Raw genomic sequence first — 20830 nt, 5'->3', positions numbered from 1 at the left:
AGTCGTGATATCTTCTACGACGCGCGTGTAACTTCAGGTGAAGAAAGATCTCGGCGAGTATCCGCGTGATACAATTTGATCGCGAGAATTGTGTGATCGCACTGAGAGAAAAATGGTATTTGTAACTATAATCATATAGAGAAATAATTACTATAAATTATGGTGAAGACAATTATTTTTTACAATTAACTATAATTGTAAAATAATACTATAATTGTAGGTGATAATAATGTTATATGCGTGTTACTACTACTATCTTCGTGTTAGAAATAACTAAAAAATATAGTTAGTCAAATTGGACGTAAATTATATTTTTTGGTTGTTCCAACACAAAGATAATAATAGTAATAATAGTAGTAGTAACGCATGTAAAGTAATTATCACTAAAATTATAATATAATTGACTAAAGAATGATTGTTTTGATCGTAATTTATAATAATTATTTCATCATATGATCATATTTACAAATACCAAACATTTTTTCTCAGTGCAAGACTCTACGAACAATTGTTATCGGATTGACAATTATAAGGAATTGAGATGGCGAATTCTTTGGCCGTCCGCGTGTAACTCGATTGCAACTCCGCGATGAAGTAACATGTCGATCGCGTGTCGCTAGAAAGTGGCGTTCCTTTATTCGTTGTATCGATCCTCGCGCAATGCAACGTAAGTTTATGATGGTCTCACGTGCGAAAAGCAAAATGGAACGTAAAACGTGTCTCTTTCCCGACATATACACGCACATATGATGACTCCTCTACACAATCCGTATTCCGAGTGTGTACATGTATTGTTCGCGTAGGCAGTTTGATACAAGATTAAAATTGATCTCTTTGCGAGAAGGAACGGCGCGTTTTCTCGTCGTTCTCTTTTTGCGCATAACTCGACATTCGTAACGATATTGTAAGGTTTCCGACCGAACGATTAATTAATCGGAACGACTGATATGGTATGATTCGAAAGTTATCGCGTTTAAAGTCTTCCTCGTCTCTGTTTCCGCGTCTGAGAGTAAAACAATTCTTTGTTCGTTCCAAACGGCAAACAGGAGGTCACGTCTTGTTGTTATTGTACCCCGCTTGAACCGACCACCGTGGTGGATCGTGATCGAAAGAGCTTCGGCTAGCGGCAGAAAGTTTGAAAGGCGAGGGACTCCGAGTTCTCGACGGCATCGTAAAGTCGAAAGAACCTAAGAAGGTAAAAAGGTCGATCGTCGTCTACGTTCGTTTCGGCTCAGCGTACTCTAATAGTTTATAAATACAAGTACATGTGGAGAGAGTTCATAGCGACTATACAATACTTGAAATTATTAAGGCCGCTATTTCGTGTGTGCGCACAGTGTCATTTTTTACGTGACTTCGCAGATTTCTCTCTCTTTCTCTCTCCCCCTCTCTTTCTCTCTCTCTTTGACTGACGAATCGTTGTCGATAACGTATTTTGAACTCTGCTACCGGTCTTCGGTCTCGTCGTCTATGCTCGCGGTCGACTTTTGCGGTAACTCGCGACTCGCAAATTGAAACGGTTATTGATTCCCAATTAGTTTCGACCACATCAATCAGACGTGGTAAGATACTCAGCAATTTCGAAGATTTGCACGATGTTCTTGAAACTACACAATGTGCGATCATGCGCGCTAAAGTGCGTGAAGCGAGCTGAAGTTGCAGTGGAAGTAACCTTGGACAATGGTGGAACGTGCTTTAGAAACCGCTCAACGTGGCAGCAAATTAATCGATTTCGTGAATAACGTAATTACAATTGACAGACAATTCATCTTCTCAGGAATCATCGAATAACATTGCAATTTTCACCATATGTTGTCGTCAGTGGTTAGTTACTCTCGCTAATGCAATCCAACCTAATCTTACACGCAGAGAATATTATAGTTTACATTTTATATGAATTCCTTTCAATTTTACTGTACTTTTTTTCTAATAATGCAGGAGTAGACTGACAAGTCTGTTTTGTTAAGGAACATAGTACATTTTTTTTGGCAATATGTATGGATAAAAAAAGTTTGGTTGAATAAGACAATTTTTGGTGAAATATGAACGAATCAGAAAATTCAGGTCGATGTTACCAGAACTCTGTTCAAGTTAATCAGAGATCTTGTTAACTTGAACAGAATTCTGCTAACTAAACTTCTGGAATTTCGGATCCATACATATCTTATCAAGAATTTGCTTAATTCAACAATATTCTTTTTCTGCGTATAATAGCACATTTTTTAATAACGATGCTTTAATGGAACGCACAATTGTTAATTTAAATAACACATATGAGATGAAAAGAATAATCAATTACTGCAAAGTGCTGATCTATTATTTAGTATAAGTAATAGATTATTAGTAATAGATTTATTAGGGTATAAAATTTTATAATAATGTTTGCTATTAAATTCTCTCCGTGTACGCTTCGAATCAAAGCGACGCAAGTCGACAAGTCGCGAAAAACATGAACTTGTGCTACTTTCGCGCAAAACCCGTCGTTGTTCATTACGTTAACATTTCTCGATAATGACCTATGAAACTGAGGGGGAGCGATAGGAGATTTGACAGCCGATAACGCAATACATCGATTAGTAGTCCGAACCCGTAGTCGATTTCATTGGCTCGCGCTGCCTCGCCGTCGACATAAGGACCAGTTCGAAGTTAGGCAGTGTAATCGGTGACGGCACCTGAACTGCTTCATCAACATCACACTCGACACAAGAGAGACCCGCGGTATACATACAGAACATACTCACATATGAAATGAATCGATCGACCGTGATGCGCGCGTTTCGCCAATGAATTACGCTCTCGATGTGATTACACTCCGATCTCCGGATTCGTACTCAAAGGGGCGACAAAGAACATGCGATACTTTACAATTCCTACGTAAAATTTCGACTTCCATCGTGCGCACATTGTTTGTGCGATTGTACGCGTTGACACCGACTTTTACGTCCAGATTAGTAGTCGTTACTTGAGACTTGTTCTAAATTATTTCATTGATAAAATTAATTATTGATCAAACTTTGATGTAATCACTGAAAAATTTTTGTTCTTAAAAAAACCTCTAAAATAGACACCAGTAAATAAATATAAATATTCTAAACATAAGATTTATTCCTTTTGTTTTGAGAGAAAATTCTCTACACAAAAAGAGATAAGAGTTTCTCAAAAAAAAAAATAAAAAATAAATAAATCTTATATTTAGAATATTTTATACTTAATGCCTATTTTAGAGGATTTTTCTAAGGACAAAAATATTAATTTTTCAGTGATTGATTATACACTGCACGGAAAGTCTGGTCGGATGAAATTACCAGAGTTCTGTTGAAAGCAGCCAGAAATCTTGATAATTTAGACTGAATTCCGAGAACTTGAATCGGAATTTCTGAATCGTCATATTTCACCAGAAACTGGTTAATCTGACCAAATTTTCTTTATTCTATATAATTAATAATTGATTTTATCAATCAATGAAATTACTCGTGATTACATAATCAATTTTGATGATTGATTTGTCGAATATTTATAGCGAAATGAAATTCGCAACGATTGATATCCAGACACTGATTTAGGAAGCTTCAGCTTTACGAAGAAAAGAGTTTGCGCGTTTCAGCGACACCACAGTCAGGTCGCAGTTGGATGACGGTGCGCACACGTTCATGACAAAGGAGAGAATGAAAAATACGGGGAAGAAAAGAGCGCGGTCGCTCGAGTGAGTGAATCAACATAATCGGGATTCGCGAGCACACGTGTCTAGTGATTTATTGGCGGCTGAGACGATTTCGCTCTATAAAGGCAAAGGAGAGAGAGAGAAAGAGAGAGCCCAGCGTGTGCGAAGAGTGCTCGCGAGTATGCGACGTCATCGCATACGAATGCGCGCTTCTACGATGATGAAAGCTTCAGAGGCTCTTTCAGAGCCTCGTCGTCGCGCGTTTCGTCGCATATTCCATTTGGACTTTCTATTCGCAAGAGGATCGAATCCGTTCCGCACGCTCGCACTCACCGTGAGAACTCCCGACGTAAGAACGAACGCCCTACGCTTTGCATTCACAAGGTGCATGGTATACAGGAATGTTTTACTTTGTTAGAAACTTAATTAGAATTACACGTGATGCAACAGACTGGAGCTGGCAGTAGTAGTGGCGCAGTTACGGAGCGCTCAGTTGCGATTCAAATGACTTCAGTGCCGTTTCTCTGAGTGCCATCGCTCATTTTCAAAAAGAAAAATAGATAGATAAATAGAGAGAGAGAGAGAGAGAGAGAGAGAGAGAGAGAGGGGGGGAGGGGAAGGGAGAGAATTTTGGAAAGATACAGAATTGTCAATGTTCATGCAAGTAGAATTTTCAGCACTTGCGGAGACTCGAGGACGTTATAACACGGAGTTATGACATCAAGGTTGTTACACAGATTATCATATAGGATCGTTATATAAATTACGATTACACGCGCGTTGCGAGATTTGCGTCGGAGATCGAGCAAGCGGAGGAATGGTAAATTACTGGAGTGCAAAGGCTCGAAATGTTCCAAGCTCCGATAATGTCGAAGGGAAAGGGGAAAAGTAATCTTTTTATCGAGAGGAGGGTATTCAGTTTGGACGTTTTATCTCGCACGCGCGATCGCGAATACACCGTGCGGAACGTCTGTCGTCAATTCACGCGAATGTCCGAGCACGTGTAGACTCGAGCGACCCTGCCGGCTCCATTATTATCGTGACGCACTCGAATACACCGTGCGGATTTCTCTCTCTCACTGGGGACAATTATCTCGCACTCTCGACTTAACAAACGTAACACACTTCCTTTTATCTTTAACAACAACAGTAACAACATGTTTCCCGATAGCAACGTATTTTTTCTTAAAATTCTCTGAAGGTGGAGGACGCGGGGACTCGCGTCTCGGTCCATCCCACACATATACTTCGCACAATAATTGAGAACGGATAATTAGTGACTCTACAAGAGCGGATGGGACGCTGAAGGAATTCGTTGCGAGCGTCTCGACGCATCCTCGACGTAGATGCCGTCTCGAAGCACGCTCCGACATTCGTTCCTTCTCCACTGTTTCTTTTCTCTCGGTTGGACAACTTGACATGCAGTGCAAGCCCGAAAAGCACGGCTTTGTGGAAGCGGTGTTTAACAAACGCGGAACAAATTCAACAAAATTTTCGCGCGCGGTCATAAGTCTCATTGCGAAAATATACATTGGAATTTACAATCAATCGTGTACGATCAACGTAAACTATTTATATCATAGTGAAAATGCATAATGGTGTGTGGAGCGCTCGGGAAGTGCGTGAGTCGTCATTGAGGAATTTTTATTTTGCCATTGCGCGCTCGATATTTCTGTGAAACTTTTGTAAGAAGTTGAGTAGGGTGAAACACCATTGATCGCCCTTAGTCACTGATACTTTGGAAAAGCCTGGTTTTCTATGCGACCAGTGGTGATTACACTGCAGATGCAAGTGTGTTATTTTTAAACCGGATAATTTGGCTGAAGATCTTTTTACACGTTTCTTGTAGTTTTAAATCACACTATTTAACACACTATTTAACTTCTTGGAGTGGTTTTATCGTGAATCACCTATTAGAACCGAATCATAGCTTCAGGCATAATGACATTGCATGGCATAGTGAGACATTCTACCGGTTTTTCGTGTTACTATTCACTTCAGTTTACGTGTTTATTCTTGAAAAATAGGAAAATAGAAAAAATTAATTTCGAAAGAAACAATCTCTCTCTTGTCATTCTAGACATATGATATGAATATTTGGTTAGAATACGAATTTTGAAGTTCCTGTGTTTCCAAGGTTTATTAGGTTATTAACCTAATAAAGGAAGCGTGTGAAATATGGTAATGAAGATTCAGCTATTTTGCGCCATCTCTGATTAGGCCGCGAACTTCTCCAACGACCCACGTATTCGTCGGGATTTCTTAATTAAATTAAATCAAACAAAAAAATAGGTCTCTTGACAGTTCTTGACGATTCACGCTTCTTCCGAGTGCTCTCTACGCATCATCATAATTTTGGGGTTCATCTTGCGTAACGCGTTGCGACCGATTATTTCACATTTTGTAATCTAATTTGTCGAAAAGGAACACTGTGGCCTGCAGTGCACATTACAGCTCATACGGACCAATGCGATTATGTACAGCGACATAAGTCTTAAAATCTTAACACTAACTCTCGATTCCGATGCGCGCAAGAAACTCGACTTCGCTCGAGGGCTCTCGTACGTTGATCTCGAGTTAATCTCGTCATCCGGATGCGGATTGCCAGGACGTCGTGTCGAGAATAGCAACAATATTCTGCCATCTCCCAACGATATATTAAACATTCACGCGATCTACAAAAATCTATATAGAGGTTCTCAAAATATCTGAGGAACATACATGAATAATAAGTGTTGTCGATTGATCGCGCTTTCCTGCACACTCGATATAAATCGCAGTTTCAGGCACCGTTATATGTAATAGTGTAGATATAAAATATTTTCATATACTTGTTTTGTTTTCTCTCTTTTTCACCAATTCTTCGTTTGTGATCTTTTTGATTCGCTGCCGCCACGTCGGTACGCTACATTCGCGCAGATTGGTTTCCTCCCCGTTTACTTCTTCCCTCTTTCGATCTCAAATAACGAGTCCTGACACTCCGCGACACGCACGCGCATTTTGTGGCTCGATTTTATCTCGTATTTGTATAGTACTTTTTGTTTGAGCATATTACGTCCTCAAATTAGGTTTCTTCTTTAGAATATTTCATTGTTGACAATATTAAATATATATATGTATATATGTATAGGTCTCGTACTATATTTTTGTTGTTATATAGCGGACTTCATTTACACTCTAATCCTTTATCCGACATACACGTTTAAGTATCATGTTTAGTTATCTCGTATGGTACACATTGACATTTTCCACCAAGATATCGATTAAATTTCTCAGTTCTCGAGTTCTCCCGTTACACGTCGATCGCATCGCCGCGTCGACGTGTAATCGCTGTGTACGACACTTGTTTGGAAATTGGCACGAGTTCGTACAAAGTGGATCGCGCGCGTTCTTCTTAAAAGATTTAGGAATTTCATAACTATCTATTGCATTGTTGGTGCCTGAATAAATGTGTGCCTTTACCTATCGCGAGTTATCTTGGTTCCATCGCGTAACATTTCATTGAATCCCTGCCAATTATTCCTCTCACACTCTGACAATTCCTTTGAGCGAATAAAATGACAATGTAGGAAGATAGTTTAAACGATTCAGACTTGAAATAGCACGATAAGAACGCGAAGAGCACAAAGAGGATTCAACTGAAAGAGGAAACATATTTATTAAGAAATCTTCTTTGTAAATTATCGTTTCCCGGTTATTAACGAATATTCCACGAATATCCCAAGAAATTTAACAAAAGGAAAATCAACTCGTGAAACACGAGTTCTCTCTCTGAAAATATTCCCAAAACGATTTCGGGTTTTCAAAGATATCCCTGAATATTCTTTTGTTTCATCTGAAAGAAATGCTGAATTTTATCTTGAGAGAGTGTTCCTAAAAACAATTCTAGGCTTGTCACCAGCGATCGTTTGCTACGTCGACCGTACTCCAACGCTCTCACAGCGGCTCCGATCGATTATCCGGGCGCGCAGATCCGTGATCGCGGGTCGCGTCCAGGCGATTTTAGGCACAAGTTGAAATTTCGAAGAGAATCTTTGCACGTGCACACAATTACGCGAGCGCGCGGCACGACGACTCTGTCGTCTCGTTATATATTTCCCATTTTTTCCTTCTTTATAAATCTCTCGTTTCTCTACCAAATCTCATCCGAACACCGAAGTCCGGTGACTTGATCTTCGGATGTTCCTCCGAACATCATGAGATCCATCCGGGGCTTTCGCGACGTCTACGACGTTCCCTCGCAGCGTTCATAGTCACCACGCGAGCGAGCGAACGAGTGAACGTGCGAACGCGTGCGTCCTTTCCGGTACACCTTCCGGTAGAGAAGGAGGACGCGACGTTCTCGGGAACGTAACGCAAATGTCAACAACAAGTGCACTTTCTCGTGTCACGCTGCTCCTCGAGTCGTGTGGCTTCTTGGTCGTCTGCTCGACCCTCGACCCGTCGTTAGGCACGTTCCTCCTCCTACATCCCCGCTGGTTCCTCAGCGTGCGTGCGGAAACACTCCGCAGGATCGACGTCGGGGGATGATCCAGCGTCTTCGACCGGACGAGGGCTCGATGTGTGGTGTGGGAGAGGCTCGTTGTTTTAGACAAGAGCGCGACGCGACTCTTAGATCGCGCCGTTCACTTCGGGGACTACGGGGGCCCACCAGTCCGTCCACTTCCGTGCCTGCGTTTCCGGTGCTGCGCGGCCGGACGACTTACGAAGCCGATCCTTTTACGATCACAGAACTGTCTCGATCTCGGCGATTTCCGTCCTGGCTGTGTTGTTGTCCGGGATCCTGCGGAAGACAGTTGGGGCTTTATTCTTGAAAGCGCATTCCGCGATTATTTTCTCAAACAATGATGTTTCAGAACGATCGGGGATAATATATGGGGAGAATTTTATAGTGTAAATTACTGTAGAATTTCGTAACCGAGAAACAGATTGACATTCTGCAATAGTTGACCATTCTTTTATTTCATCTGTCCCAGATGGATATACGTGTATGTAAATTCGGCAGCAACTTGGCTAGTGGATTTTTGAAACAATTGTAAAGTTTTCATTGATTATCTTACGTTGTGATAATCATGAGAGTCTATCTGGAACTGCTTATATTTTAGGAATTACTTAGATAAACAGATGCAGAAAAAGTTGGCAGTAACTTTATTACTCGTTTTGCGAGAGTTGCAACTCTTATGAGTTCTATATGAGAATCCATATGAGGATCATATGTGATGAAATAGAAATACGAGAATCAGAGAAAAGAATGATTGAAATCTACTCAAAATAATGTATCATATAAAATGCAATATATCTGAATGGAACATTTCGTAAATTTGTTGCCGCATCAATGTAACAGAGATTATTGTATGATGTAAATGTAATTATTCGATACATTTGCTTCATAAATATAAATAAAAATTATGTAAAAATTGTTTATACGAAAAAGAAATTATAATACATTCTCTCTGTGTATGACAAGATAAGATGAAGAAACTGCCAGAGAGGAGTAAATATATACTAACTCTGATAAATTACAAGAAATTGTAAGAGTATAAATCAAACTCAAAGGTTATAAGAATATTTAATTGAGAATGAAATAATATAATTGAGAATGAAATAACTGGAAGAATGAGGAAAGCGAGATCTTCATGTCCGTAATTTCCCACGTTAACGTAATACAAGAAATTACTTCATTACTGGATAAGTAAGAATCTCGCCGTGTTCCCAGCATTTAGAGAATTGTATCGCGTTTAACTGCGAAAGCACGTGCACATTGAGCTTGAACACACTGAGCGGGATATTGCGTTTCGCGTTATTTATTAAGATTAGCGTTGCATCGTTGCAATATAACCGACACGCTGAGCGAACTTACAATAATATAACCAGATACAGAGAGAGATATAGATGAGAGGAAGTTCTCATTTCTCCATGAGATTTTACTGGACGCCTAAGGGCGTCTTGCGTTTTGCAACGCGCTAGTGGATCAAAGCGCGTTTAAGCGGACGACGCTTCGTGCCAATCCCCCCGGTTTAATCCCTCATCGTTCTCACCTGTAAATCTCCGTGGGCAAGAACCTATCGGGCAAGTACTCCGTGCTGACCACATGGTTCCTGCTCATGTCTCTCGGACGGGCGACCTCGACGGCCTCGATGTACCTGAATATAAACGATCGGGGATTATGTCTTCGCCGTGGAGTGTGACGACGCGAGAGTCGTCTACACGAGTGTATATCCATATATATCCATATATACACACATATATATTCACGTGTATATATACGTATATATATAGATATGTATAAAGTTAAAAACTCGTTCATGCTCCTCCGTCTTCGTCCTCCATCGTCCTCGTCACGGCCCTTTCTCGATATATTGCCACAACCCTGAATTAATTTTCTCTCCGCGTGTCCTCGCGTGTCACCGTCATCTCGCAGGCATTATAGGTAATTAATCGATCAATCGCCACAAGCCACCGCAGCAGGTAATTACCTATAATGTGCAACTCGCAGGGCACCGACGGCGGTGTCGGTCACCTGAGAGCGATTCTCTCTCGTGTACTCCCCTCGCATGCTGCATGCTCTCGGGCACATTAAAATAAAAAAGTCCGTGATAAGTAACGAACGCAAGAAAGTATGTTAGCGAGAGATATATAAATATAGTATAAATATATATATATATATGTATATACTTGATGCGTTATATACGTATGCAGATACGTGATCTACTACTGATCTACTGAAGCGAAGCAGCTATAAGTCTCTACTGTCCCTGTAATTCTACCTATTGATTTCTCTAAGCGAGGTCTGCCGCGTCGTCGTCGTCGATCCGCATGACGCTCGGTGTCTTTCGCCCTCTCTCTTTCTCTTTCTCCTTCTCTTTTTCTTTGTTTTTGTCTCTCTCCCTCTCTTTCTCTCTCTTTTTCTCTTTGTCTCTTCTTCCATCATATTCTCTCTCTCTCTCTCTCTCTCTCTCTCCCGATTATCAAAAAAGAGTGGCCGCGCGGGGAACGGAAGTCGCGCGACTTTACGAAACAACAGAGCCTCGCGGGATCGCGCTGATTCGTGTGATCGCTGGAACGATCTTCCTCTACAACCTGTGAGATCGATCGCAGTGACGTAGGAACGTTGCTGTATCTGTCATTAAATGTGAGTGATTCCATGTGGTGTAAACGGTGTAACAACTATGCAAACGTATCCTGATGTTCCTCGTGTTTTCGAGTAACGAAAGAGCTCTCTGCTATGGCTTCCCTACAGATACATCAGCAGCACGTGCTGCGACGCGATGCTTCCTAGACGGTTGAAAGGAAAAGAGAAAAGCAGCAGATAGAGGCAGACAGAGTTATAGCGAGTACATAGCGTTAGGGTTGCTAGACGTTCAGATTTTACCACGTTAATGTCCAGCTGTCCAGCTAATATTAAAAATGTCTAGATTATTAAATATCCTAACTTAAATACCGAATTAATATTTGATACTATAACGTGTATTTATCAATTTTTTAAATTTAATTTAATATAATATTTCACTCTTTCTGAATAGATATTTTCTTTTTGCGGGAAACCGTTCTATAGTATATTTTTTGTCTATCGTTAACGTAATGATTATAATATAGTTATCGGTCAATGTATTTTTCTTCTATATTTTATATAAATTACATCTTCAGTTTTTCTCTTGGAGACCCGTTACAACTTTCAAATCTGGCAACCCTAGATAGCGTTGTTCTTCGTGTTTTCGTGTTTCGTGTGTTGGTTAGCTGTCAGTCCGAATAATAACGGACGCTTTAAAGTGGCGTCAAAATTTTTGTTCTCTCTTTTCCCGAGCAATTCGTTCAAATATTGAAGACATCGCGGCAAAGTGAATTTCTGAATTTCTCTCTTCGATCGGGCATCGAGCGTCGAAAAGCATAAATAATTAAGAGAGAAATATAACTCTCAGCGACGGCTCCTACGTCACTGGACGCTCTTACGTGTGGTTTGACGTTGCGGACTTACGAATCGAAGTATGGCGGTAGCGGATGCGGAGCTTCCACCGCCAATGGCTCCGGTTGTGAACGGTCCGAGCTTTGGAAGCACCCTCGCCACCAGCCGAGACTTCCGGTTTTCCTCCTTTAAAAAAGCCGACGTGGATATGTGCCAGGGGCTCTCTTCTTACCGTCGAGCCACCGATTATTAACACGGCCACGAAAAGAAACCCTTTCCCCCGTCTCGCTTGACGCGACATCCCGGGATATATACGTCGTGCGACACTCCACTCGCGTGGAAGTGCCCGAACGTATTTTCGAAACTGGATGGTACTGATAGCTTGAAAGGTTTGAGTAGAAAGTCCGAGTAGAAAGTCGGAACAGATCTTTTTTTTCCCAATTATATCTACGCAGTGAGCATGTGATATTACAGACGGACAAGATAGAAGAAATCAAGTGCGTGTGCTAATAATCGATACGATATTAACGTACGTACGAAGCGTAATATATGTACACGATGTATATACATTTTACCGAAAGTAATAGCGGCAGAGCGCGCGTTTTCGAATGCCAAGCGTTTGAATAAACGCATTTCCTCCTCGTTCGCAGTATACTTTTTACATATCGGGTTGACGCGAAAAATTTGTCATGTGTTTGACAAATAAAACAGAAGACGAAATTGCCCAATTTCAGATTGACATTGACAATTATTACGAATAAACTGTAAAAACAAAATTGACTCGGTAGATTTTTCGACATTTTCACAGGATTTCCCTTCTACACTGACAAAAGAGCGTTAAGTATCTACAACTATAATTATACACAGAGAGATAATTATTATAAATTACGGTCGAGGAAATCATGCTTTTATTAAAGTCTACTAATGTTAGTGAGAATAATCTTACATGTGTATTACTACTATATCGAAAAAAAGATAACTATTAGCATATTACTAATTACCAATTACTAAATACTAATTACCAAATATTGCAGTGAAACGCACAAACAACTGTATTTGTTAACTATTACAAGACTCTTTTTCCAGTGTATTATTTTCATATTAGAACAACTAAAAATTTGTTTGGAGTCAAAAAGTATTTATAATTTTTATTAGATCAACGATTTTCTTCTCTCAGTGAAATACTCAAACTTCTCAAGAGAATTTAATTGAAAAACGACAAATCTTTTGCGTCCATCTAAAGTACTATTATATATATGTATGTGTGTGTGTGTGTGTAGTATATAAAATAGAGACTCTTTATCATTTTATCGAGACGAGTCAAGTATAAATATAAAAAAAACACATCTCGATCGAGCGATACTTGTACGTGAGATCCTGTAATTTCGTTTCGTGGACACCTCGCAATATTTCCAGGAGAGTTCCCGGACAACGATGAGACGTTAATAAAGCGTGACGCTCATGCGGGACTTCCGCGTCGCGTTACAAGACAAGTCGATACACATTAGACGCCCCGTCGAAAACGCACGTTCTGCCCCTATACGTTGTTAGACAAGTGCATGCTGTGCGAGCAAGACTCCAAGTGACTTTAGAAAGTAGGTTATGCTACTTAAGCTCGGTCCGCGAATCACATTCGTCTCCCCTTTGGGGGACGAGAGCGGGATTTTCTCTGACGCCGCCTCTCGTGTAACAACAAGGACGATTTTCGCAGCGATTAAACTTTAACGCGGGGATTTGCATGGGGCGCACCGAGCGTAAGTTCGTTCGAAGATATTACGAAAGACAGGTAGAGTAGTATAACTATATGCAACTGCATGCGTAGACTTTTATTACGGGTCCACTTCCGCTTTGCGAACGAAGTAACTTCCGGAGAGAAGAGAGCGTAGAGGATGCGGAGAGGATGTGAAAGGTTCAAAAGAAAGCTTTCTAGAACAGAGGCTTCCGGTTTACGGAGATGGGAAAACAAGCGACAGCACTCTGCGCAAAAATGTATCGCCTCTCGTGAAAGCGTGTAATCGTAATCCGGAGAAAGTGGCGGAATGCGTCCTGTGTCACCCGGCGATTATTCGGCCGCTCGATTTCCTCCCGTGACAAATTTTGAGGCCGCGTCACACCGCGCCGATTAATCTCTCAACGGCGAGTCTGTGTCGAGCCTGTATCGATTCCACGGTGTATCGATCGCAGCCAATTTCGCACATATCGATCGCCGTAATTTTGCACAAGAATAAAAAAAAATCATTCAGCATCTTAAACTATCTTGAGATCCTGTTCTCTCAAACAACTCTTGTTAGTAAAAATGTTTCAGCTCAAACAGAGTTTGCATAATTGAAAAGATACGGTAACTGAATTATCACTTGCGAGTATAGTATTTCAGGGCAAAATACTGATTGTACTTTGGAGAGTGTTTTTCCGATTACTCTTCGCAGGAATTCCTTTATTCTCATGGGGCAATGTATTTGCGATATTTCGCGTAACGTTGGCGAGTCAGAAGCGAAATCGGATTTAAGATACAGAACGTATCGATCCGGTTACAGCGCGCACGAAATCGGATAGAAGCGTTATCACGGTTTAAAAATTATGCATTGTCGGCTCACTTTTAACTTCAATCGCAAAAGCATATTTCCACTGCACCGTACGTTCGTCCGGCAAAATAACGGTAATTAAATTACATTCTCGGCCCAATGTGTGTAACCTTTTTGTTTTCCCCGACTGGACAGGTTTCCGGCGTTGAAAGATTAATCGCATTGAGAACACGCCGATCGCGCGGGATGTTTCTGGCGCAGAATTCGGGGGCGCACGTAACGACAGAGAAGGAAAAAAAAGAAACGAAAAGGAAATAAAGAGCCGGTCGATCAGTGGAATTGCTCACGAGGGAACGACGCCTCATCGGATTATTATGCGACCGAGCTTCAGAGGCTAATCGAATAGCACGGCTGATCTCCCCGGAGAGAGCGAGCCTCCGCGTCTTCGCAAACCGACCTGATCGGAAAGACTCCGCCGCCCGATCGCATTGCAAATACCTCCCCCGCGCGCGCACACACACTCACACAGCGAGTTGGAGTGCTTCCGTAGCTTAATGCTGAATTAAACGGTATTAGAACGAGAGAGTGGAGCGTACTTGGTCTGAGTCGGCTTTATTCCGTGGGCCTCGAGATCTTTCTCGAGCTGCCGTATCCTGATCTTAGCCATGTCGAGCTCGTGCTTGACCTTCCACAAGTGGGTGTCGCAGATCGGGTCCTTGCATCGGTGGTGCCTCAGGATATCCTGTGCCTCGTACACCGCTCCGCGGAAGGTCAAGGACTTCCCCACGCTCTTTAAAAACGAGAGACATTCCGTATGTTCCGCGGGCTTATCCTGCGACTACGCCTGGTCGGAGAATCTCGTGCGCAAAGCGCATAGAATCCGTGATCGTGGAAATGACGATAAAAAAACGGGCGCCGAAGAATTCGCCAATTGTTGCCGCGATATTTCGAAGCATTTCCACTTACTCTTTTAAAGTGAATCAGTGAAACATCATTGAAAGCAGTAAATATGCACTGATTTGCAACTATAAGTACAGCACTGAAACTGCTCAGTGCTATACTTATAATTGATATCAGTGACTATTCACACTGATTCACTTTAAGAGAGTACGTGAAGTGACAAGATACCTTCGCAACGTAATTCGATATCATAAAGAATGTAAATATTACGGATTCTTTACATAATGGCAAGCGCATTTTCGCATGAAGGAGAAAAGGGAACTCAATACTGACCCGGTAACCGCAATGTGTATAAAGTTATTTTGCGAGATATAATTTTGCGTTGAAATATTTTACGTTATATCTTTTAGTGATCAATATCAATTTGTTTCGAATGCATCTCACGCGATAATATATTCTGCCATATCATCCCGATGCCGACGAACTTCCACAGATTGTAGAAATCCTTTCACGCTTTCGTCTTCATCGATATACGATTGTTTCCAGATTACGTCGGCGTTTCCTTCAAATATCATTAATATTCGAACACCTGCCGTACCATACGTGGTTTCAATAATAAAGCTAGAACGACCCAGTTTCGCGAGGCAAATTACAACGAGATTCTCGCGATATTAAGAAAGAGACAGATAGATAGATAGAGCGGCAATATGCTCACCAGGCTGAAAATAGCGCAGGTGCCACCGTCGTCGCTTTTCGCGAGGTGCTGCCTGATGTACTTGAAATACACGTATTCCAGAAATAGGAAGACCGCCGCCAAGAGAATTCCCATCATCAGCAGGAGAAACGCGCTCAGGAATTGCTCGAGCGCGAGCGGATCGCTGCTCTTTTGTACTTCTTTGCCCGGCTTGCACGTCCCGGTCATCCAGTATCTCCTTAATCGCTCCAGATCTCCTGGAATTGACAGGATGACGTGTAGATGGACGCCGCGTGACAAATCGATCGTACGAAGGGATACGCGCGCCTCTCACAAAATGAGTATCTCGCGGGTTACTGCGACGTGACAATATTTTGCCCAAAGCGTACGGGTGTGATTTCACGTGTAATAACAGTACCGTTATTTCTGTAGTCCAACAGTCGTTTGTTGAACATTTGCAAGTACTTGGAGTTCCTGGAGAACGCGATGCCGTAGCCAGTCATGGCGTACCAGGAGCCGACCGTCAGCAGACGACAATCCTCGTCCAGGGAGACCAAGTGGTCCAAGACCGTGCCGTCGTAAATGAACGCGTCCATGTCTCTGCGGAATGTTACAACGATACTCGCACCGAATTTGCGAGGATACTTGAACTACACTGAGAGAAATAGTATCTTAAAATTAGTAAATAATTATTTAGTAGATACTAACAGTATGTTTACATAAAATGTGTTAATATAAAATGTGCTCCAAATAAGAAAAAAAAAAATATATATATATATTTTTTCAGATTCTCTTTTAAGAAAATCTTAATTTTTCATAAACGCATTCATTTATTCTGTTTAAGTAAAAGAATTTAGACATAAGTGAAGGTGTTGTTAGCACTCACCGAATAATTATTTACTAATTTTTAGATAACTTTTTTCTCAGTGCATATATAATCTTATTTTTTGTTGTAATTGTAAACAAAAGACAGGCACAGAGATATTCTTCTTATAACTATCTCTCTCGACTCGAGGCGATGAGGTAGAAACAAATGCAGTGCTCGTTCCCGTGTGTTATATAATTCAACGTTAACCTCACTCCCTCCCCCCTTTATGGAAAGAATATTACAACTCTTTTTCTTCATATAAATTTTAGCCGGTTTTGCTATGTTTGCAGTAGTGCAGGAATAGACTTTCAATAAAGTATATCTCGCTAAAAAACCTAGTAAACGTTGGCAAAATTTTTAATGGCATATTTCACTTTCTAAAATACAAATGGTGTACGTATGAGAAGAAAGGATAATAAATTACTGCAGAATGTCGATCTATTCATCGCGGTCACAGAACTATATGTAGCAATTCTTATTATAAAATTCTCCCCGTGTAATCTCTATATGAGAACGCTTCGAGAGATGAGTCGTTCCAGTTTGAAAGTGCAGAATTTCGCGGAATCGGAACGTTACACGTTTTTAGATATGATTTCCTTTCAGCTTTCGTTGAGTTCATATTCTTCTCTCTATTAGCCTCGATTGGTCGATCTTTCCGATCGATTTACGTTCGCTCATCGACCGGCGGGAAGCTCGTCTACTCACCCGGAGATTACCGCTTCGATACCCTCTGCGACAGTGCTCTTGTTGAAGGCCTGCATGTAGGAGTGCATCTGCTTGAAGTACTTGGCCAGAGTGCTGTCCGTGTGACTCCACGGTATGGTGCCGAATTTGAACATGGGCTTGTGGGAGAATGGCCTGGCGAGTCTGTTATCGTTCACGCCGCTGAACTCGTGGAACTCCTCCCGCGTGATCATGAAGGCAGCCAGATTGGCAGTGTAAATGGCGAGAAACACCACGGCGAACAACGCCCAGACGTTCGTCATAAATCTACGTGGAGGGTAGGTCGATTCTTTGTTAGCCGTGTCGACTTTGAGAATTTAATGCCGATAGAATCGCGAAGCGAATGTCGAGTGGCTAGGAATACGTGTATCAGTTCACATACCCCGGGAGAAAAGTTGCAAGCATCTCTCAATTTTTGCAGATATGGGAACAGCGTTATTTGTTTGATAAAGCATTTAAGCCAGCATAATCGCGTTCGTTGAATGGCATTTTGGTATAAACTATTATCGATAATTATTATTTACTATTGATAATATTTATTATTGATATAATATATATAATTTCTATTATATAATTTTATTATTGACAATATGATATTAATATCATCGGCATCACAACAACAAATTCTCTTTTCCTATTTCCATTATCAAACTAAGCTTTCAAAACTTCAGCTAATCAAAACTGTTTTATACAATTACGTAAAAAAAGAATTCAGACCAGGAGCAGAATGAGACGTTTGGGATGCCTTATTTGCATCGAGCGTGGTCACGATTGACAACGTAAACAGTCGGAGTGATTTGCATTTAACAACGTTTATCGTTAACGTTCGTCTGGGGGACATTTTCCTGCATTCACGCGCAACGATCTCCGGTAGGCGAGGAGGCGGAAAATTAATTTGTCGAGTTATATCTGGCCGGTAATTAAAATTCGTCGGGATAGCGGGCCTCTAGGTAGGCGGACAGGGTAGAAGAGGATCCTTTCACTGACCTGGCTGTAAATCCTCTGGGAGAGTCGATATGGACGGCAGCCTGAAATAATACGGCCCAGACCAGCCAGTACGTGCGGCAGAAGGAGAAGCGATGGTTTGTCGATGGATTTTTCTGCAAAAGCGCAAAATCGACGTCGCATTAGCGCGAGGAATATTCCGCTCTGCGTACAGCAAGCAGTACGAGAAAATATCAGGCTGCTTATATGCACACTGCGAGGAGAAACTGACGCGTCGCACTCCGTCGTTTCCTCCCTCCGAGCAAACACTTGACTCGACATTTGCAAAAGTTGGAGAGGAACATTAGAGAGTTTCATTCTTAATTCGGCTGACATCGTCAATGTATGCGAAAAACTACATGGTGACTTTATCGGACGGAAACTGTGCGGGACGCGTGGTAAATATTCGAGAACAAATGATTGTATTCAATCGTACACGAATGTTGTTCCTACATGGCCATATATAAACATACGTAATTACTCACATCAACATGGAAAGACAAAATTGTTGCGTTATTTTTGAAACATATACAATCAATCATACAACTGACAATTGCAAACTAGGAACAAATGCGATTATTAGAAAGGCTTTTATTTTTTACCTTCGGCTAACGATTATCGGAACATGAACGGGACTCGAGGGTATCGTTTTGACGCGATATACCATATCAATAGCCGTGCGCCGAGAGGTAAAAGTGCAAACGAGATGGAAAACATATATATAGTTAATAAAAAGCGAAATAAAAGATACCAGTTTGTGCGCAGCGTTTGAAGGGTTTACCTTCATGTCGAAACCAGAGGGCGATGCCCATTCAAAGAGCAGTATCATTAAGGTTGCGGCATGTATCGCAACAATCACCACCAGCATCCATGAAGCCGTGTCGAACGGTTCTGAGAATTGGAATCATTAGCTGTAATCGGCCGCTTTTTCGCATTGATGGATCAATATTGACGTCGACGTATTTCGCGCGATATGTCGACAGCAATCACACGTATCTCTTTTTTCCGAATACATGCAAGCGGCAGTAACGAGTAGAGTTTTTCTTTTCAAACAGCATTTTGGATTTGCGTACATTTACGTCGATATTTTATATTTCTAAATAATGACAACAGTGATTCACGAAATAATAACGTGCATATTTAGAGACATTAATTTGTAAATAATAGATATTTCCCGATCTTTCAAAAATGGTTTATCTTTTTAAAAATCTTAAAAATAGTTTCTCAAGTAATTAGTATTCCTTAGTCTTAAGATTTAGTTTCTCTTAATAAAACTTAAGAAATGTTTGAAAACATAATTTCTAAATAATGAATATCTCTTTCGGTAAAAATAGTACATCTTCTTTTTCAAAATCTTAAAGATAGTTTCTCAAGTGATGGACATTCTTTGGTCTTAAGATTCTTTGATCTAGCAATATTAAAAAATAGCTTTTTTAAAGACGCCATTCTCACCTAGAAACGCGGTGGGCGATATTATGCCTGTTCTCTTCGCCACGACAATGGCGATACCAGTCTCCATGTAGGGTATGGTAAAATCGACCACTGCCTCCCTTTCGGAATTGATCGTCAAAGAGGTCATTACCATATCGGTCTTTCGGTTCACCAGATCGGCTATAAGCCCGTTCCATTTTCCGTTCTGCGTGCAATGATCGTGCCATGTGACAAACATAAAAAAACGGTCTGAATTATTTTCCTGCATGTATTATCGATAAAAAAATGTATATTCAATTTTATAAAATTGTCCACACACACACACACACACACACACACATACACACAGATTTTTTATACGAATGTGAAAATAAATGTATAATAAAGTAGCTAAATATTTTTCTTAATCTCGGAATTTTTATGAATATTTAATGAAGAATTATATATTTGTTCAATGAGAACATATTTTAATTTTTAGAGATAAATTAGTTTACAAATTATGAAAATATCGTGAGAAAATATATATTTCATATCGTTATATTATATTATATTTTCGAATATTATATTTCTGTTTTGCTCGATAATAATTGTCGATTTCAAAATAATTTCGCGTTTTATTCGTAAAAATTAATATTTCTCAGCGCCGATAATGTGTTAATGTGTACAGTTTAATGCGTGCTATTATTGCGAAACGATAATAACGCAATAGTGTGATTAGAGCACTCGATAAGCGGAAAATTATCTATTCCGAGGTTGTTCGGCCCATTGCCGAGTCGTATTGGGTGTCATCGGAAGCACCTTTTGTGCAGTGTGTGGGCGGAAATTGAACGTGTTGGAAGCCCGTTCATGCGTGCATTTCATAATAAGAGTCATGAATAGCTCGATCAACGTGCACAGCGGATTTATCATTATACGAGGAAATTCACTCCTCTTTATACTTTATAACGTGCTGAATCTAAAAAAAAGTGCGACGCGATACGACCGTCTTTCTCCTGTTATTCGAATCGTTTCGGAGAGTTTCAATCGATCACGTTCAAAGCCTCCACTAAAGATGCTTTTGTTAACATAAAACGCGTTTATGTTGCACTTGGAACGAATTTATGGAGCGCGTAAAGATTCGAGACGATCGGTTGCGTCGGAGTCT

General features: G+C 40.8%; 1 protein-coding gene across 9 annotated transcripts in view; it reads right to left on the bottom strand.

Moving 5' to 3' along the window:
- Nucleotides 1-295: 295 nt before the first annotated feature.
- LOC116841705 (glutamate receptor ionotropic, NMDA 2B) overlaps nt 296-20830 on the bottom strand; it is a 279833-nt gene continuing 259298 nt past the window's right edge. For 2 of the 9 annotated variants that reach the window (XM_032809992.1, XM_032809993.1), the window contains 10 exons: nt 19708-19891; nt 19007-19146; nt 18259-18371; nt 17254-17538; nt 16099-16280; nt 15702-15937; nt 14683-14876; nt 11637-11750; nt 9700-9804; nt 296-8444 (listed from right to left, as the gene is read on the bottom strand). In XM_032809992.1, coding sequence (XP_032665883.1) covers nt 8387-8444; nt 9700-9804; nt 11637-11750; nt 14683-14876; nt 15702-15937; nt 16099-16280; nt 17254-17538; nt 18259-18371; nt 19007-19146; nt 19708-19891 — 1611 coding nt within the window. In that variant the 3' untranslated portion in view covers nt 296-8386. The remainder of the gene's footprint in view (nt 8445-9699; nt 9805-11636; nt 11751-14682; nt 14877-15701; nt 15938-16098; nt 16281-17253; nt 17539-18258; nt 18372-19006; nt 19147-19707; nt 19892-20830) is intronic. The other 7 variants (XM_032809987.1, XM_032809988.1, XM_032809991.1 and 4 more) reach the window with 5 other exon arrangements.

Source organism: Odontomachus brunneus, unplaced genomic scaffold (assembly GCF_010583005.1).
Source record: "Odontomachus brunneus isolate Ranch 3 - 2012 unplaced genomic scaffold, Obru_v1 Obru_scaffold_017, whole genome shotgun sequence".
Taxonomy (NCBI): domain Eukaryota; kingdom Metazoa; phylum Arthropoda; class Insecta; order Hymenoptera; family Formicidae; genus Odontomachus; species Odontomachus brunneus.
Note: the sequence above shows the minus strand (reverse complement) of the source record. Positions and strands in the feature narration are given on the sequence as shown.